We start from the raw sequence: 20,545 nt of genomic DNA on the forward strand, positions 1-20,545 counted from the left end.
AAACCACACCTAACAACAAGCATTGAGTCCTGTCAGCCAGCCAATTCATTATGAAAACCACACCTAACAACAAGCATTGAGTCCTGTCAGCCAGCCAATTCATTATGAAAACCACACCTAACAACAAGCATTGAGTCCTGTCAGCCAGCCAATTCATTATGAAAACCACACCTAACAACAAGCGTTGAGTCCTGTCAGCCAGCCAATTCATTATGAAAAGCCACACCTAACAACAAGCACTGAGTCCTGTCAACCAGCCAATTCATTATGAAACGATTAACATGCACACGTTTGAATAATTTGTCTGTTTATTATAAAAATATTTTTTACAGATTAATCCCTTATCACAATAGTGGAACCTTATGCCATAGAGGGAAAAAATATCAGAACCAAATGTTAACCCAATGTGTCATTAACCCAATGTGTCATTATTAATCCAATGTGTCATTATTAATCCAATGTGTCATTATTAATCCAATGAGTCATTATTAATCCAATGTGTCATTATTAATCCAATGTGTCATTATTAATCCAATGTGTCATTATTAATCCAATGTGTCATTAATTCAATGTGTCATTATTAATCCAATGAGTCATTATTAATCCAATGTGTCATTATTAACCCAATGTGTCATTAACCCAATGTGTCATTATTAATCCAATGTGTCATTATTAATCCAATGTGTCATTATTAACCCAATGTGTCATTATTAATCCAATGTGTCATTATTAACCCAATGTGTCATTATTAACCCAATGTGTCATTATTAATCCAATGAGTCATTATTAATCCAATGTGTCATTAACCCAATGTGTCATTATTAATCCAATGTGTCATTATTAATCCAATGTGTCATTATTAATCCAATGAGTCATTATTAATCCAATGTGTCATTATTAACCCAATGTGTCATTAACCCAATGTGTCATTATTAATCCAATGTGTCATTATTAATCCAATGTGTCATTAACCCAATGTGTCATTATTAATCCAATGTGTCATTATTAATCCAATGTGTCATTATTAATCCAATGAGTCATTATTAATCCAATGAGTCATTATTAACCCAATGTGTCATTAACCCAATGTGTCATTATTAATCCAATGTGTCATTATTAACCCAATGTGTCATTATTAATCCAATGTGTCATTATTAATCCAATGTGTCATTATTAATCCAATGAGTCATTATTAATCCAATGTGTCATTATTAACCCAATGTGTCATTAACCCAATGTGTCATTATTAACCCAATGTGTCATTATTAATCCAATGTGTCATTATTAATCCAATGTGTCGTCATTAACCCAATGCGTCATTAACCCAATGTGTCATTATTAACCCAATGTGTCGTCATTAACCCAATGTGTCATTATTAACCCAATGTGTCATTATTAATCCAATGTGTCGTCATTAACCCAATGCGTCATTAACCCAATGTGTCATTATTAATCCAATGTGTCATTATTAATCCAATGTGTCATTATTAATCCAATGTGTCGTCATTAACCCAATGCGTCATTAACCCAATGTGTCATTATTAACCCAATGCGTCATTAACCCAATGTGTCAATAATATAATCACATTGTTTTCAGGCCTTCAACTCCAGTTGAAATGTAAACACTTCAGGAAGACAAGTCTTTAGCAGGAAGCATGTGACTGGGGGAGATGGGGCACGATGTCCCACGGAAATGAATGACAGCATTTTATGACACTATTCCATTGGCATTTGATTGCCACTGGCATCTCCACGCCTGCAGCCAAGTCCATGGTGACAGAGACACCCTAGAGTTTCTGACATGTCCACCTTGTAACCCTGTCATTCATCTCTGCAGGTCCAGTCCACCTTGAAGCTTCATCGTTCACCTCTGACCTGCGAGACACAATCAACATCTGCTTGAACAGAACAGTAAAAGGTGCAGAGGAAACATTAATGGACTCAACATTAAAGTGGAACATTTCTGACTCACACATTACAGCAACAACGGCTCTGAGTGACCTCCACAGCAAATGAGAAAGGCATCACTGCTTGTGTCCCAAATGGCACCCTATTCCCTATATAGTGCACTACTTTTGACCAGAGCCCTATGGCTCTGGTCCTATGATCCCCATGCTATAGGCCCCGGTCAAAAGTAGTGCACTATATAGGAAATAGGTTGCCATTTGGAGCGTATCCTCAGTGACTCATAATGCTGCTGGGCTGTGGTGGAGAACCAACCAATGCTGTTAGAATATTCTAGACAGGGGGAGAATACTACATCTGACTGGAGAAAGTGTCTAATAAGTCATCTTAACTGGCTTACTGGCTGCAAGTAGGGGTTACTCTAAATATGTAGATTTAATTCAATTGGATTCAAACTGGGTCACATGGCTATTAAACGTGCCAAGTTAAAGAGCAGAGGAAGCCAGTCTGAAGTTACAGAGCAGAGGAAGCCAGTCTGAAGTTACAGAGCAGAGGAAGCCAGTCTGAAGTTACAGAGCAGAGGAAGCCAGTCTGAAGTTACAGAGCAGAGGAAGCCAGTCTGAAGTTACAGAGCAGAGGAAGCCAGTCTGAAGTTACAGAGCAGAGGAAGCCAGTCTGAAGTTACAGAGCAGAGGAAGCCAGTCTGAAGTTACAGAGCAGAGGAAGCCAGTCTGAAGTTACAGAGCAGAGGAAGCCAGTCTAAAGTTACAGAGCAGAGGAAGCCAGTCTGAAGTTACAGAGCAGAGGAAGCCAGTCTGAAGTTACAGAGGAGAGGAAGCCAGTCTGAAGTTACAGAGCAGAGGAAGCCAGTCTGAAGTTAGAGAGCAGAGGAAGCCAGTCTGAAGTTACAGAGCAGAGGAAGCCAGTCTAAAGTTACAGAGCAGAGGAAGCCAGTCTGAAGTTAGAGAGGAGAGGAAGCCAACTTAACAACTGTGGGAAGCATTGGAGTCAACATGGGCCAGCATCCCTGTGGAATGCTTTCGACAACTTGTAGAGTCCTTGCCCTGATGATTTCAGTCTGTTCTGAGGGCAAAATGGGGTGCAACTCAATATTAGGAAAGTGTTCCTGATGTTTTGTACACTCAGTGTCGATAAGCCGTATAACTCTAAAGAAACATGGTTGTGTCTATTGTCTCTACAACTGTAAAGAAACATGGTTGTGTCTATTGTCTCTATAACTGTAAAGAAACATGGTTGTGTCCATTGTCTCTACAACTGTAAAGAAACATGGTTATGTCTATTGTCTCTACAACTGTAAAGAAACATGGTTGTGTCTATTGTCTCTACAACTGTAAAGAAACATGGTTATGTTATGTTATCATCCTAACCAACGTGCCCTCTAAATACACCTTTGCTGTTTTCAACCAAGATCTCAGCGATCACTGCCTCATTGCCTGCACCCGTAAAGGGTCAGCGGTCAAACGACCTCCACTCATCACTGTCAAACGCTCCCTGAAACATTTCAACGAGCAAGCCTTTCTAATCGACCTGGCCCGGGTATCCTGGAAGGATATTGACCTCATCCCGTCAGTAGAGGATGCCTGGTTATTTAAAAAAATGCCTTCCTTACCATCTTAAATAAGCATGCCCCATTCAAGAAATTTAGAACCAGGAACAGATATAGCCCTTGGTTCTCCCCAGACCTGACTGCCCTTAACCAACACAAAAATATCCTGTGGCGTACTGCATTAGCATCGAACTGCCCCCGCGATATGCAACTTTTCAGGGAAGTTAGAAACCAATATACACAGACAGTTAGAAACGCCAAGGCTAGCTTTTTCAAACAGAAATTTGCTTCCTGCAACTCAAACTCTAAAAAGTTCTGGGATATTGTAAAGCCCATGGAGAATAAGAACACCTCCTCCCAACTGCACTGAGGATAGGAAACTCTGTCACCACCGATAAGCCCACTATAATTGAGAATTTCAATAAGCATTTTTCTACGGCTGGCCATGCTTTCCACCTGGCTACCCCTACTGCATTCAACAGCACTGCACCCCCCCACAGCTACTCGCCCAAGCCTCCCCCATTTCTCCTTCTCCCAAATCCATTCAGCTGATGTTCTGAAAGAGCTGCAAAATCTGGACCCCTACAAATCAGCTGGGCTTGACAATCTGGACCCTTTCTTTCTAAAATTATCTGCCGAAATTATTGCAACCCCTATTACTAGCCTGTTCAACCTCTCTTTCGTGTCGTCTGAGATTCCCATAGATTGGAAAGCAGCTGCTGTCATCCCCCTCTTCAAAGGAGGTGACACTCTTGACCCAAATTGCTACAGACCTATATCCATCCTACCCTGCCTTTAAGGTCTTCGAAAGCCAAGTCAACAAACAGATTACCGACCATTTCGAATCCCACCGCACCCTCTCCGCTATGCAATCTGGTTTCAGAGCTGGTCATGGGTGCACCTCAGCCACACTCAAGGTCCTAAACGACATCGTAACCGCCATCGATAAGAAACAATACTGTGCTGCCGTATTCATTGACCTGGCCAAAGCTTTTGACTCTGTTAATCACCACATCCTCATCGGCAGACTCAGTAGCCTTGGTTTCTCAAACGATTGCGTCGCCTGGTTCACCACCTACTTCTCTGATAGAGTTCAGTGTGTCAAATCGGAGGGCCTGCTGTCCGGACCTCTGGCAGTCTCTATGGGGGTACCACAGGGTTCAATTCTTGGGCCAACTCTTTTCTCTGTATACATCAATGATGTCGCTCTTGCTGCTGGTGAATCTCTGATCCACCTCTACGCAGACGACACCATTCTGTATACTTCTGGCCCTTCTTTGGACACTGTGTTAACAACCATCCAGACGAGCTTCAATGCCATACAACTCTCCTTCCGTGGTCTCCAACTGCTCCTAAATACAAGTAAAACTAAATGCTATGCTCTTCAACCAATCGCTGCCTGCACCTGCCCGCTTGTCCAGCATCACTTCTCTGGACGGTTCTGACTTAGAATTTGTGGACAACTACAAATACCTAGGTGTCTGGTTAGACTGTAAACTCTCCTTCCAGACTCACATCAAACATCTCCAATCCAAAGTTAAATCTAGAATTGGCTTCCTATTTCGCAACAAAGCATCCTTCACTCATGCTGCCAAACATACCCTCGTAAAACTGACCATCCTACCAATCCTCGACTTCGGCGATGTCATTTACAAAATAGCCTCCAATACCCTACTCAATAAGCTGGATGCAGTCTATCACAGTGCCATCCGTTTTGTCACCAAAGCCCCATATACTACCCACCACTGCGACCTGTACGCTCTCGTTGGCTGGCCTTCGCTTCATAATCGTCGCCAAACACATTGGCTCCAGGTCATCTACAAAACCCTGCTAGGTAACGTCCCCCCTTATCTCCGCTCACTGGTCACCATAGCAGCACCCACCTGTAGCACGCGCTCCAGCAGGTATATCTCTCTGGTCACCCCTAAAGCCAACTCCTCCTTTGGTCGTCTCTCCTTCCAGTTCTCTGCTGCCAATGACTGGAACGAACTACAAAAATCTCTGAAACTGGAAACACTTATCTCCCTCACTAGCTTTAAGCACCAGCTGTCAGAGCAGCTCACAGATCACTGCACCTGTACATAGCCCATCTATAATTTAGCCCAAACTACTACCTCTTCCCCTACTGTATTTATTTATTTAATTTATTTTGCTCCTTTGCACCATATTATTTATATTTTAACTTTGAACTTTCTTCAAATAACAAATCTACCATTCCAGTGTTTTACTTGCTATATTGTATTTACTCTGCCACCATGGCCTTTTTGCCTTTACCTCCCTTATCTCACATTGTATATAGTCTTATTTTTCTACTGTATCATTGATTGTATGTTGTTTTACTCCATGTGTAACTCTGTGTTTTTGTATGTTGTCGAACTGCTTTGCTTTATCTTGGCCAGGTCGCAATTGTAAATGACAACTTGTTCTCAATTTGCCTATCTGGTTAAATAAAGGTGAAATAAATAAATAAATAAAAATGTCTATTGTCTCTACAACTGTAAAGAAACATGTTGTGTCTATTGTCTCTACAACTGTAAAGAAACATGTTGTGTCTATTGTCTCTACAACTGTAAAGAAACATGTTGTGTCTATTGTCTCTACAACTGTAAAGAAACATGGTTCTTCACTCTCTGTGTGGATAGATTACAGGGTAAACATGGTTCTTCTCTCTCTCTGTGTGGATAGATTACAGGGTAAACATGGTTCTTCTCTCTCTGTGTGGATAGATTACAGGGTAAACATGGTTCTTCTCTCTCTGTGTGGATAGATTGCAGGGTAAACATGGTTATTCTCTCTCTGTGTGGATAGATTACATGTTAAACATGGTTCTTCTCTCTCTATGTGGATAGATTACACGGTAAACATGGTTCTTCTCTCTCTCTGTGTGGATAGATTACAGGGTAAACATGGTTCTTCTCTCTCTGTGTGGATAGATTACAGGGTAAACATGGTTCTTCTCTCTCTGTGTGGATAGATTACAGGGTAAACATGGTTCTTCTCTCTCTGTGTGGATAGATTACAGGGTAAACATGGTTCTTCTCTCTCTGTGTGGATAGATTACATGTTAAACATGATTCTTCTCTCTCTGTGTAGATAGATTACAGGGTAAACATGGTTCTTCTCTCTGTGTGGATAGATTACAGGGTAAACATGGTTCTTCTCTCTGTGTGGATAGATTACAGGGTAAACATGGTTCTTCTCTCTCTGTGTGGATAGATTACAGGGTAAACATGGTTCTTCTCTCTCTGTGTGGATAGATTACAGGGTAAACATGGTTCTTCTCTCTCTGTGTGGATAGATTACAGGGTAAACATGGTTCTTCTCTCTCTGTGTGGATAGATTACATGTTAAACATGGTTCTTCTCTCTGTGTGGATAGATTGCAGGGTAAACATGGTTCTTCTCTCTCTGTGTGGATAGATTACATGTTAAACATGGTTCTTCTCTCTCTGTGTGGATAGATTACAGGGTAAACATGGTTCTTCTCTCTCCGTGTGGATAGATTACAGGGTAAACATGGTTCTTCTCTCTCTGTGTGGATAGATTACAGGGTAAACATGGTTCTTCTCTCTCCGTGTGGATAGATTACAGGGTAAACATGGTTCTTCTCTCTCCGTGTGGATAGATTACAGGGTAAACATGGTTCTTCTCTCTCTGTGTGGATAGATTACACGGTAAACATGGTTCTTCTCTCTCCGTGTGGATAGATTACAGGGTAAACATGGTTCTTCTCTCTCTGTGTGGATAGATTACAGGGTAAACATGGTTCTTCTCTCTCTGTGTGGATAGATTGCAGGGTAAACATGGTTATTCTCTGTGTGGATAGATTGCAGGTTAAACGTGGTTATTCTCTCTCTGTGTGGATAGATTACAGGGTAAACATGGTTCTTCTCTCTGTGTGGATAGATTACACGGTAAACATGGTTATTCTCTCTCTGTGTGGATAGATTACAGGTTAAACATGGTTCTTCCCTCTCTGTGTGGATAGATTACAGGGTAAACATGGTTCTTCTCTCTCTGTGTGGATAGTTTTCAGGGTAAACATGGTTATTCTCTCTCTGTGTGGATAGATTACAGGGTAAACATGGTTCTTCTCTCTCTGTGTGGATAGATTGCAGGGTAAACGTGGTTATTCTCTCTCTGTGTAGATAGATTACAGGGTAAACATGGTTCTTCTCTCTCTGTGTGGATAGATTGCAGGGTAAACATGGTTCTTCTCTCTCCGTGTGGATAGATTACATGTTAAACATGGTTCTTCTCTCTCTGTGTGGATAGATTACAGGGTAAACATGGTTCTTCTCTCTCTGTGTGGATAGATTACACGGTAAACATGGTTCTTCTCTCTCTGTGTGGATAGATTACAGGGTAAACATGGTTCTTCTCTCTCTGTGTGGATAGATTACATGTTAAACATGGTTCTTCTCTCTGTGTGGATAGATTGCAGGTTAAACATGGTTCTTCTCTCTCTTTGTGTATAGATTGCAGGGTAAACATGGTTCTTCTCTCTCTGTGGATAGATTGCATGGTAAACATGGTTCTTCTCTCTCTGTGTGGATAGATTACATGTTAAACATGGTTCTTCTCTCTCTGTGTGGATAGATTACATGTTAAACATGGTTCTTCTCTATCTGTGTGGATAGATTACAGGGTAAACAGACATTGACAGCAGCAGAGCCCCCTCCAGACTCCCTCAGCATGTCATCTGCCTGCCTCAGCTACGTCTGAGTGGTGTGTGTGTGTGAGTGGTCTGTTTATCTGTGAGTGGTGTGTCTCTCTCTCTCTCTGTGTCTGTCTTTCTGTTTGCATCGACTGTCCATCACATCAGGGTGTCTCTCTGGGCTTTTTAACCACACGGATTGGTTAGAGATGTAATTGACTGTCTCCTAGCTGAATGTCACATAAAACACATCAAAACAACAATCGCTGAACGGAGGGGAGGAAGGTGCCCTGTGTCATATTCCACAGGTAATGATATCTAACAAACACCACAAGACATTTCCCTTCATGACAGCAGCAGCTGTCGTTGCCGTGTGCCTGTCTAGCACTTTGAGAAACCATCTAACAATCTATCCACAGAGCTTTACCAATATGCTTTAACGTTTAACAGTCAAACAATAGAAAACAAACACAAAAACATCTCATCATTTAAGCAGGTTAATGTTATGTTACCACCTGACTTTGAGAGGTACGACGCACAACTAAAACCATGTCAGCAATTCTATGTATGTATGTCTCTGTCTGTCTGTCTGTCTGTCTGTCTGTCTGTCTGTCTGTCTGTCTGTCTGTCTGTCTGTCTGTGTAAAATCTGTGGTGTTGATACCATTAGCAGTTTAAAGGTAGGACCGACCACTTAATGGAAAAAGTTCCTCTGACCTTAAAAATGGATTAACGGCTAAATCAATTTCCTGTGTGCTGCTCCAGCCACTTGAAGCATGTAACTAACTGTATCTGCACTTCTCAAAGGTCAAACGTCTTTTAAATGTCTTCTGCCTTTTCCTTTCCTACACGCTTCAAGTTAGAACCAATTCTACACATTTTTCAAATGAGATGCGGGAACTTTCTAAGTACAATGTTAGAAATGTACAGGATGGTTTTGAATGACAACATCCTAAACATTTGGGGATAAAAAGCCAGAAGGTATCTCAGTGGATTGGCCGACTTCACTGTGTGGATGAGAATAATACGCTACTTCTCCTAACTTGGTATGAAATGTAATATGTCACTTGGGTATATAACAATATTTAGATTGTGTTTTTGGGATATTCAAAAGAGAAACAAGACAAACTTCAGAAACTAAAATAGATTGAATACTTGTTAGAATTTGATGAAGACATTATTATAATGGGTTTTTCATTCTTGTTAGAATTTGATGAAGATATTCTTATAATGGATTTTCCATTCTAAATGAAAATCAGAAGAAGTGCATTTAATCTTTGATAGTTTAGTGCAGTATTTGTAATTATCCTAGTCTTAAAGAAGGATAGGGGATTGATTTGCCCACGTCACTATTTTCAATAATCCATTGGTTTCTTTTTGCTCTACGAAGCAGAAACGGAGAGCTGTCAACGGATAGAGGAAGATCCCTCGTCTCCTGGGGAAAGAAAAGGCTGTTTTCTCCCCATCAGCAGATCTGTTGACGTCTGTCCTGTTAGACATGACCTGTAGGAACTAGACGTTACTCCACGGACGCTGATGCAGCAGGAAATATACATTTCTCCATTGGAGGCAGAAATAGAGCATCAGTGATGCTTTAGGTGAAACTCCAAGCACAAAGCAACATCTTTATGATCTAATACTACATTTATGTAATAATAAGAAGAAATACTTCATAAATGTTTTATTCTGATTAGTTTTGAATGGCCCATGAAAACACTACAACAAAGATAGTCAACACCGAGACAGACAGACAGACGATAAATTAATATCAAGAATCCATAGAAGAAATGTCTATTGTACCACAAAGTAGCCCTGTCTAAGCAGAACTGATTTATCCACAAAGTAGCCCTGTCTGAACAGAACTGATTTATCCACAAAGTAGCCCTGTCTGAACAGAACTGATTTATCCACAAAGTAGCCCTGTCTGAACAGAACTGAGTCATCTAGCGTTACTGAGCAGGACACATGGTCCTGTAGAAACCTCTGGAGCTTCATGTTGGAGCTAACAGCTGGCTAATTAGGAAGGAGATGTAGAGCGGTCCAATGAGATGCTCAGTCAGGCTGCAGTCAGTGGCACACAAGTCTACTGTAGCAAGGAGCCGAATCAACCACCAAAACAACAGGCCGATTTCAACAGAACCTGGACCTTAACCCCACCCTCAACATCCATCTGTACATGATTTACAGTGTCCTGACATGTGGTCTACACTGTAGTGTCCTGACTCCTGACATGTGGTCTACGCTGTAGTGTCCTGACTCCTGACATGTGGTCTACGCTGTAGTGTCCTGACATGTGGTCTATGCTGTAGTGTCCTGACATGTGGTCTATGCTGTAGTGTCCTGACATGTGGTCTACGCTGTAGTGTCCTGACTCCTGACATGTGGTCTACGCTGTAGTGTCCTGACTCCTGACGTGGTCTATTCTGTAGTGTCCTGACATGTGGTCTATGCTGTAGTGTCCTGACATGTGTCTACGCTGTAGTGTCCTGACATGTGGTCTACACTGTAGTGTCCTGACATGTGGTCTACACTGTAGTGTCCTGACATGTGGTCTACGCTGTAGTGTCCTGACATGTGGTCTACACTGTAGTGTCCTGACATGTGGTCTACACTGTAGTGTCCTGACATGTGGTCTACGCTGTAGTGTCCTGACATGTGGTCTACACTGTAGTGTCCTGACATGTGGTCTATGCTGTAGTGTCCTGACATGTGGTCTACGCTGTAGTGTCCTGACATGTGGTCTACACTGTAGTGTCCTGACATGTGGTCTACGCTGTAGTGTCCTGACATGTGGTCTATGCTGTAATGTCCTGACATGTGGTCTATTCTGTAGTGTCCTGACATGTGGTCTACGCTGTAGTGTCCTGACATGTGGTCTACGCTGTAGTGTCCTGACGTGGTCTACGCTGTAGTGTCCTGACTCCTGACATGTGGTCTACGCTGTAGTGTCCTGACATGTGGTCTACGCTGTAGTGTCCTGACATGTGGTCTATGCTGTAGTGTCCTGACATGTGGTCTACGCTGTAGTGTCCTGACATGTGGTCTACACTGTAGTGTCCTGACATGTGGTCTACGCTGTAGTGTCCTGACATGTGGTCTATGCTGTAATGTCCTGACATGTGGTCTATTCTGTAGTGTCCTGACATGTGGTCTACGCTGTAGTGTCCTGACATGTGGTCTACGCTGTAGTGTCCTGACGTGGTCTACGCTGTAGTGTCCTGACTCCTGACATGTGGTCTACGCTGTAGTGTCCTGACATGTGGTCTACGCTGTAGTGTCCTGACATGTGGTCTATGCTGTAGTGTCCTGACATGTGGTCTACGCTGTAGTGTCCTGACATGTGGTCTACGCTGTAGTGTCCTGACATGTGGTCTACGCTGTAGTGTCCTGACATGTGGTCTACGCTGTAGTGTCCTGACATGTGGTCTATGCTGTAGTGTCCTGACATGTGGTCTACGCTGTAGTGTCCTGACATGTGGTCTATTCTGTAGTGTCCTGACATGTGGTCTACGCTGTAGTGTCCTGACATGTGGTCTATTCTGTAGTGTCCTGACATGTGGTCTACGCTGTAGTGTCCTGACATGTGGTCTACGCTGTAGTGTCCTGACATGTGGTCTACGCTGTAGTGTCCTGACATGTGGTCTATGCTGTAGTGTCCTGACATGTGGTCTATTCTGTAGTGTCCTGACATGTGGTCTACGCTGTAGTGTCCTGACATGTGGTCTACGCTGTAGTGTCCTGACATGTGGTCTATTCTGTAGTGTCCTGACATGTGGTCTACGCTGTAGTGTCCTGACATGTGGTCTATTCTGTAGTGTCCTGACATGTGGTCTATTCTGTAGTGTCCTGACATGTGGTCTACGCTGTAGTGTCCTGACATGTGGTCTACGCTGTAGTGTCCTGACATGTGGTCTAGTCATTCCTGGAAACCTTTGCCCAGCACACTACATCCTGAATGACATCTCTCTCTGCGTGTTGCAGTCCTGAACAATTTAATTAACCTGCAAATCAGGCCCTTTCCCCGTCCCTGTATTTACTAGGAGGGTATTATGGATGTTTCCAAGAACGAATAAGACAAGCTCTTGACGGTTTACCTGAGCCTGCGGTTTTAATTTCTCCCTTCCTGACAGTAACAAGCCTTAAAACTAGATGAGTCATTTGCTGCTTTTGACAATACACCATGGCATTTTCTACTGTCTGTCTACATGACACTGAGATCATTCATTCGGTCGGTCGGTCGGTTGGTCTCAGGAGATAGGCAGTGGCTAATTAGGCCATGACTTCGGTCCCAAATGGCACCCTATGGGCCCTGGTCAAAAGAAGTGCACTATATAGAGAATAGGGTGCCATTTGGGCCAAACAGTGCATTTGGAAAGTATTCAGACCCCTTGACTTTGTCCACATTTTGTTATGTTACAGCCTTATTCTAAAATGGATTAAATGATTTATTTTCCTCATCAAACTACACACAATACCCCATAAATATCTAACGCAGGAGTGACTTCAGTACAAGTCTCTGAATGTCCTTGAGTGTCCCGGTCAGAGTCCAGACATGAACCCGATCGAACCTCTCTGGAGAGACCTGAAAATAACTGTGCAGCAACGCTCCCCATCCAACTTGACAGAGATGAGAAGATCTGCAGAGAATAATGGGAGAAACTCCCCAAATACAGGTGTGCCAAGCTTGTAGTGTCATACCCAAGGCTCGAGGCTGTAATCGCTGCCAAAGCTGCTACCACAAAGTACTGATTAAAGGGTCTGAATACTTAAGTAAATGGGATATTTCAGGGTTTTATTTTCTTTCGAAAATTTGCAAACATTTCTAAAAACCTGTTTTTGGTTAGTCATTATGGGGTATTGTGTGTAGAATGACGAGGGAAAAACCAATTAACTCCATTTTAGAATAAGGCTGTAACATAACCAACTGTGGGAAAAGGGTCTGAATACTTTCTGAATGTTTCTCTTCTGTCTCGGAGGCCTCTGTGTGCTGAGGAGGAGGGTTGAAAAGATACATTCTATAGACACAACACAGTGCCACAATCAATGTTCTGATGCTCGGTAGGATGGCTGTGTTGGCTGGGGGCTTTTACATAACCCTGTCTAATCGTTGCTGTTGACACGACTCCAGGAAGAAGGACCAGTGTGTGTGTGTGTGTGTGTGTGTGTGTGTGTGTGTGTGTGTGTGTGTGTGTGTGTGTGTGTGTGTCTCTGTGTGTGTGTGTGTGTGTTAGCTGCTACAGTATGCTAGTAATGAGTGTCTTTGAGCTGACAAAGCTAGCCAAGTGCACTCGGTGGTAGATATTGCCCTCCTGCATGGCATGCCAAGCAAGCAGCAGGCAGCAGAACATCTCTCTGAGGGCAGGACAGGGGGAAGTGAATGGAGCTGAGCAGAGCAGACTGTGACAGCAGTATAGACAAGGGCAAGACAAGGAGACAGACAACAGCACTGACAGGGGGGGACAGACAACAGCACTGACAGTGGAGTGACAGACAACAGCACTGACAGGGAAGTGACAGACAACAGCACTGACAGGGGAGTGACAGACAACAGCACTGACAGGGGAGTGACAGACAACAGCACTGACAGGGGAGTGACAGACGACAGCACTGACAGGGGAGTGACAGACGACAGCACTGACAGGGGGGGACAGACAACAGCACTGACAGGGGAGTGACAGACAATAGAGCCCTCTGCTGGCCAACAGTTTGATTTCCTGCCTCCTCTACAGTATAATAGAGCCTGATAGAGCCCTCTGCTGGCCAACAGTTTGATTTCCTGTTTCCTCTACAGTATAATAGAGCCTGGTAGAGCCCTCTGCTGGCCAACAGTTTGATTTCCTGCCTCCAGTACAGTATAATAGAGCCTGGTAGAGCCCTCTGCTGGCCAACAGTTTGATTTCCTGCCTCCTCTACAGTATAATAGAGCCTGGTAGAGCCCTCTGCTGGCCAACAGTATAGTGCTTTGATCTCCTGCCTGAAGAGGGATTTACGGTTCTGATATTTGAGGAAATTAATCATATTTGCTGAGATTTATCTCGTCTGTCAAACAACTGTCAAAAAAGTTGTAAATTACTTCAAACTGACCACCTAAAATGTACAACAATTTACAGTGAAGGTAATCAGTGTAAAAACCACTGTTGTGTTCTCTCTCTCTCAAGCTCCACTGTACCTGAGTGAACGTTCAGGGGAGAGGTGTTCAGGAGAAGTTCAGAAGGCCAGCTGAGGTGTAGAAGCCGGTGCAGTCAGTAGAATACCTCTGGGAAATCTGGACAGCATTCAGATCAAACTCCCCAAAATGGTACGACCCAAAACTCTACATTAAGAACAAGACAAGAGAGTTAGAACAGTACTGTTAATCTGAGTGTTATTGTGTATCCCAAATTACACCATGTTCCCTATATAGTGCACTACTTTTGACCAGAAGAAGTGCACTAGATAGTGAATAGGGAGCCATTTGCGACACACCCTGGGAAACCACTACTAACATTGTTATGTGAATCTCCTGTTTAAACTTGAAGTAGTCCTACATGTCCGTGTTGTGAACTGGAACAGAGTTTGGATGTTGGTTCTGGTTATATAGATACAACTACAGGAAAACAAAAACATTACTCTGCTTAAATTCCACTCCACAACCATCAACAGAATGACAAAACTATGAGCCCTCTCTCTCAAAGATGGTGTTACCGTGGTTACTAGGGCCTCCCGAATGGCGCAGCGGTCTAAGGTATCACTACAGACCCTGGTTCCATTCCAGGCTGTATCACAGCGGTCTAAGGCACTGCATCTCAGTGCTAGAGGCATCACTACAGACCCTGGTTCCATTCCAGACTGTATCACAGCGGTCTAAGGCACTGCATCTCAGTGCTAGAGGCGTCACTACAGACCCTGGTTCGATTCCAGGCTGTATCACAGCGGTCTAAGGCACTGTATCTCAGTGGTAGAGGCGTCACTACAGACACCCTGGTTCGATTCCAGGCTGTATCACAGCGGTCTAAGGCACTGTATCTCAGTGGTAGAGGCGTCACTACAGACACCCTGGTTTGATTCCAGGCTGTATCACAGCGGTCTAAGGCACTGCATCTCAGTGCTAGAGGCATCACTACAGACCCTGGTTCCATTCCAGGCTGTATCACAGCGGTCTAAGACACTGCATCTTAGTGCTAGAGGCATCACTACAGACCCTGGTTCGATTCCAGGCTGTATCACAGTGGTCTAAGGCACTGCATCTTCAGTGCTAGAGGCATCACTACAGACACCCTGGTTCGATTCCAGGCTGTATCACAGCGGTCTAAGGCACTGCATCTTCAGTGCTAGAGGCATCACTACAGACACCCTGGTTCGATTCCAGGCTGTATCACAGCGGTCTAAGGCACTGCATCTCAGTGCAAGAGGCATCACTACAGACCCTGGTTCCATTCCAGGCTGTATCACAACCGGCCGTGACTGGGGAGTCCCATAAGGCGGCTCGCAATTGGCCCAGCGTCGTCCGCGTTTGGCCGATGTAGGCCGTCATTGTAAATAAGATTTTGTTCTTAACTGACTTGCCTAGTTAAATAAAAGGTGAAACATTATTATTTATTTTTTTATAGGGAACACATGGTACTGCCAGAGACTCTCCAGGGACATTCTTATCATGTTGCTTCTCAAATGGCACCCTATTCCCTGTACTACTTTTGACCAGGGCCCATAGGGTTCTGGTTAAAAGTAGTGCACTACATAGGGAATAGGGTACGCAGTACACAGTGCCTTCGGAAAGTATTCAGACCCCTTGACTTTTACCACATTTTGTTACATTACAGCCTTATTCTAAAACGGATGAAATACAACAGTTTCCTCATCAAATCGACACACAATACCCCATAATGACATCACAATACCCCATAATGACAAGCAAAAACTGTTTTTTAGAAATGTTTCACATAAGTATTCAGAGCCTTTGCTATGAGACTCAAAATTGAGCTCAGATGCATCTTGTTTCCATTGAACCCCATGGTCACTCTGACAGAGCTCCAGAGTTCCTCTGGGGAGATGGGAGAACCTTCCAAAAGGACAACCATCTCTACAGCACTCCACCAATCAGGCATTTATGGTAGAGTGGCCAGACGGAAGCCACTCCTCAGAAAAAGGCACATGACAGCCCACTTGAATATTACATTTGTAAAAAACAAAACACATTTAATATACATTGATTAGATCATTTCAACTGCCTGAGTCAATACCCCATAATGTCAAAGTGAAAACACGCTTTTAGAAATGTTTACAAATGTATTGAAAATGAAATACAGAAATATCTAATTTACATAAGTATTTAAACCCCTAAGTCAATACATGTTAGAATCACCCAGCGATTACAGCTGTGAGTCTTTCTGGGTAAATCTCTAAGAGCTTTCTACACCTGGATTGTACAATATTTGCACATTCCAAAAGTCTTCAAGCTCTGTCAAGTTGGTTGTTGATCATTGCTTGACAGCCATTTTCAAGTCTTGCCATAGATTTTCAAGGCGATTTTTGAGTAAACTGTAACTAGGCCACTCAGGAACATTCAATGTCTTCTTGGTAAGCAACTCCTGTGTAGATTTGGACTTGTGTTTTAGGTTTTTGTTCTGCTGAAATGTGAATTTGAACCAGGTTTCTTTCTAGGATTTTGCCTGTGCTTAGCTCTATTCCGTTTATTTTAAATCATAAACTCCCTAGTCGTTGCGGATGACAAGCATACCCATAACATGATGCAGCCACCACCATGCTTGAAAATATGAAGAGTGGTACTCAAGCATGTTGTATTGGATTGGCCACAAACATAACGCTTTGTATTCAGGACAAAAAGTTCATTTCTTTGCCACATTTTTTGCAGTTTTACTTTATTGCCTTGTTGCAAACAGGATGCATGTTTTGGAATATTTTTATTCTGTACAGGCTTCCTTTTCACTCTGTCAACTAGGTTAGTATTGTGGATTAACTATAATGTTGTTTATCCATCCTCAGTTTTCTCCTATCACAGCCATTAAACTCTGTAACTGTTTTAAAGTCACCATTGACCTCGTGGTGAAATCCCTGAGCGGTTTCCTTTCTCTCCGGCAACTGAGTTAGGAAGGACACCTGTATCTTGGTAATGACTGGGTGTATTGATACACCATCCAAAGCGTAATGAATAACTTCACCATGCTCAAAGGGATATTTAATGTCTGCTTTTCTTTTCACCCATCTACCAATAGGTGCCCTTCTTTGCAAGGCATTGGAAAACCTCCCTGGTCTTTGTGGTTGAATCTGTGTTTGAAATTCACTGCTCGACTGAGGGACCTTATACAGATAATTGTATGTGTGGGTTACAGAGATGAAGTAGTCATTCAAAAATCATGATAAAACACTAAGCACATTTTTACTACTAAAGTTATTTAGACTTGCCATTACAAAGGGGTTGAATACTTATTGAGTATTGAGTATCAAGACATTTCAGCGTTTCCTTTTTAATGAATTTGTAAAATAATTCAAAAAACATAATTCCACTTTGACATTCTGGGGTATTGTGTGTAGAACAGTGACAAATAAAATCTCTATTTAATCTATTTTAAATTCAGGACGTAACACAACAACATGTGGAGAATGTCAAGGGGTGTGAATACTTTGTGAAGACACTGATCATTGGACCGAATGAGGAAATGGAGGCTGATTCCCAGTTCTAACAACTCATAACATTCTAAATTCTTAAGCATAATAAAATGTCATTGATCTTTTCAGTTATGGTTGGTTGGAGGGATCAAACCCAGCGTGTTGGGTTGGCTGGGACTTTAGAGTTGTCTGTCAGGAATATATTTCAAGTCCAATCAACACTCTATTCCAGTGTGTCTTAGTCATGTTCCTGATGATGAGCTGATTAGTGGAATCAGGTGTGTAGCGCGAGGGCAAAAACTAAATTGTGCAGTGCATTGGGCCCCCAGGGCTCAGTTTTTCTAAAGTAATCTGGATTTGCCTATCGGATGGTATTAAGTATTAAAAGCATTGACAGACCGACAGACAGACACAGACAGACAAACAGATTTTTTCCTTTATTTAATTAGGCAAGTCAGTTAAGAACAAATTCTTATTTACAATGACAGCCTACACCGGCCAAACCCGGACGACGCTGGGCCAATTATTCGCCTCCTTAAGGGACTCCCAATCACGGCCGGTTGTGATACAGCCTGAATTCGAACCTGTAGTGACGGCCTCTAGCACTGAGATGCAGTGCCTTAGACCACTGGGCCACTCGGGAGCCCAAAACGAACAGAACGGTCCCCATTCAAGTGGACAGAACGGTCCCCATTCAAGTCAATTATTAATTTGTTAGATTCATAATATTTATATGTATTTAATCCTATTATATTATATCCTGATAGGCTAAATCCAGATAGATAACTTTGGAAAAACTGGGCCCAGGACTAGAGCACTGCTCTATTCAGACAGACCACACCAGGAATATACTCTTGTAGTTTTTACATTTTACCACCAGAGGGCAGCTAATCCACATGGAACAGAGCCAGAGGTATTGTTGCATCACCTACCTGACTGGCTACCATCTTACTGACTGAATGAAATGTCTGTCTACCATCTTACTGTCTGTCTACCATCTTACTGACTGAATGAACTGTCTGTCTACCATCTTACTGACTGAATTAACTGTCTACCCTCTTACTGACTGAAGGAACTGTTTACCATCTTACTGACTGAATTAACTGTCTGTCTACCATCTTACTGACTGAATGAACTGTCTACCATCTTACTGACTGAATGAACTGTTTACCATCTTACTGACTGAATTAACTGTCTGTCTACCATCTTACTGACTGAATTAACTGCCTGTCTACCCTCTTACTGACTGAATGAACTGCCTACCCTCTTACTGACTGAATGAACTGCCTACCATCTTACTGACTGAATGAACTGTCTACCCTCTTACTGACTGAATGAGTGTTGCTAAATAAATCTCACTGAGTGAGTGAGTCTGCTAAATAAATCTCACTGAGTGAGTGAGTCTGCTAAATCTTACTGTATTATGTAAGCCCCGGAAGGCTTTATGTTTTCCTGGAATGTTCCTATTGCTTCTGTGAATAGTCGTTCCACCCAAAATATTATGGGCGTAATAGTCAAGAATAAAGATAACCGACAAAAACATATTATTGCTCAATATAGGAGAGAAAGTATGTCCTATGAGACAGACAACACACTCAGGTAAAAGGTACCACCAGGATGTTTATTTGTTTGGTGTGTTTGACCTCTGACCTTTAATATGTTCCTGGCATCGAAGGCCTCCCGCTCCTTCATGTTCTGCCTTCCTCCTGCGGCTTCGGCTGGAAAACACACAACAAAAGATAGGTAAACCCTGAGCACCGTGGGTAAACCCTGAGCACCGCGGGTAAACCCTGAGCACCGCGGGTAAACCCAGAGCACCGCGGGTAAACCCAGAGCACCGCGGGTAAACCCAGAGCACCGCGGGTAAACCCAGAGCACCGCGTGTAAACCCTGAGCACCACGGGTAAACCCAGAGCACCACGGGTAAACCCAGAGCACCGCGGGTAAACCCAGAGCACCGTGTGTAAACCCTGAGCACCGCGTGTAAACCCTGAGCACCGCGGGTAAACCCAGAGCACCGCGGGTAAACCCAGAGCACCGCGGGTAAACCCTGAGCACCACGGGTAAACCCAGAGCTCCACGGGTAAACCCAGAGCACCACGGGTAAACCCAGAGCACCGCGTGTAAACCCTGAGCACCACGGGTAAACCCAGAGCACCACGGGTAAACCCAGAGCACCACGGGTAAACCCAGAGCACCGCGTGTAAACCCTGAGCACCACGGGTAAACCCTGATACTGAGAGCGTTGTTGTTTCCAAAATAGATATATTTGGGTGTTTTTGGAGCCTTTGTTGGTGTTTTATCTGAGCCTCTGCACAACGAGCATGAGGAAGTCTATCGCTGGTGGGGTATATTTCTCACAACCAAGTAAAAAAAGGTGTCTGGACACTTAGAACACGTCATTTACATCCAAAATACAGATTTGGTGAACAAAAAGGTGAGCTTTCAAAAAGGTCCTTTGACCCTAATGAACAAAACACACACATCTAGTGTATTAGGTGGACAACTCTACTTATGGAATCAAAAATGTGGGTTAACGAGATTTAGTGGAGTTCACCGTCAACCATACCGTTTATTACAACACTGTTCAAACAAGGTGGATATCCTTATGAACTGTACTGGGAGATATGATCCTAAATGAATGACTCTCTCTCTCTCTCTCTCTCTCTCTCTCTCTCTCTCTCTCTCTGAAAAACACAAAACAAATGACAGCCTTACCACCACCACCACCCTGACTTGTCAATGTCCCTGTCTTTTATGTAATAGCTGTGATTCTAACAACATAATGCTGACCATTCATCTGGTATGCAGC

General features: G+C 43.1%; 1 protein-coding gene across 1 annotated transcript in view; it reads right to left on the reverse strand.

Moving 5' to 3' along the window:
- Nucleotides 1–290: 290 nt before the first annotated feature.
- Nucleotides 291–20,545, reverse strand: part of ascc1 (activating signal cointegrator 1 complex subunit 1) — a 31,217-nt gene continuing 10,962 nt past the window's right edge. The window contains exons 8-10 of the mRNA XM_029697509.1: nt 19,384–19,451; nt 14,297–14,440; nt 291–1,875 (exon numbers count right to left, since the gene is read on the reverse strand). Of these exons, the coding sequence (XP_029553369.1) occupies nt 14,324–14,440; nt 19,384–19,451 (185 nt within the window). The 3' untranslated portion in view covers nt 291–1,875; nt 14,297–14,323. The remainder of the gene's footprint in view (nt 1,876–14,296; nt 14,441–19,383; nt 19,452–20,545) is intronic.

Source organism: Salmo trutta, chromosome 18 (genome assembly GCF_901001165.1).
Source record: "Salmo trutta chromosome 18, fSalTru1.1, whole genome shotgun sequence".
Lineage (NCBI taxonomy): Eukaryota > Metazoa > Chordata > Actinopteri > Salmoniformes > Salmonidae > Salmo > Salmo trutta.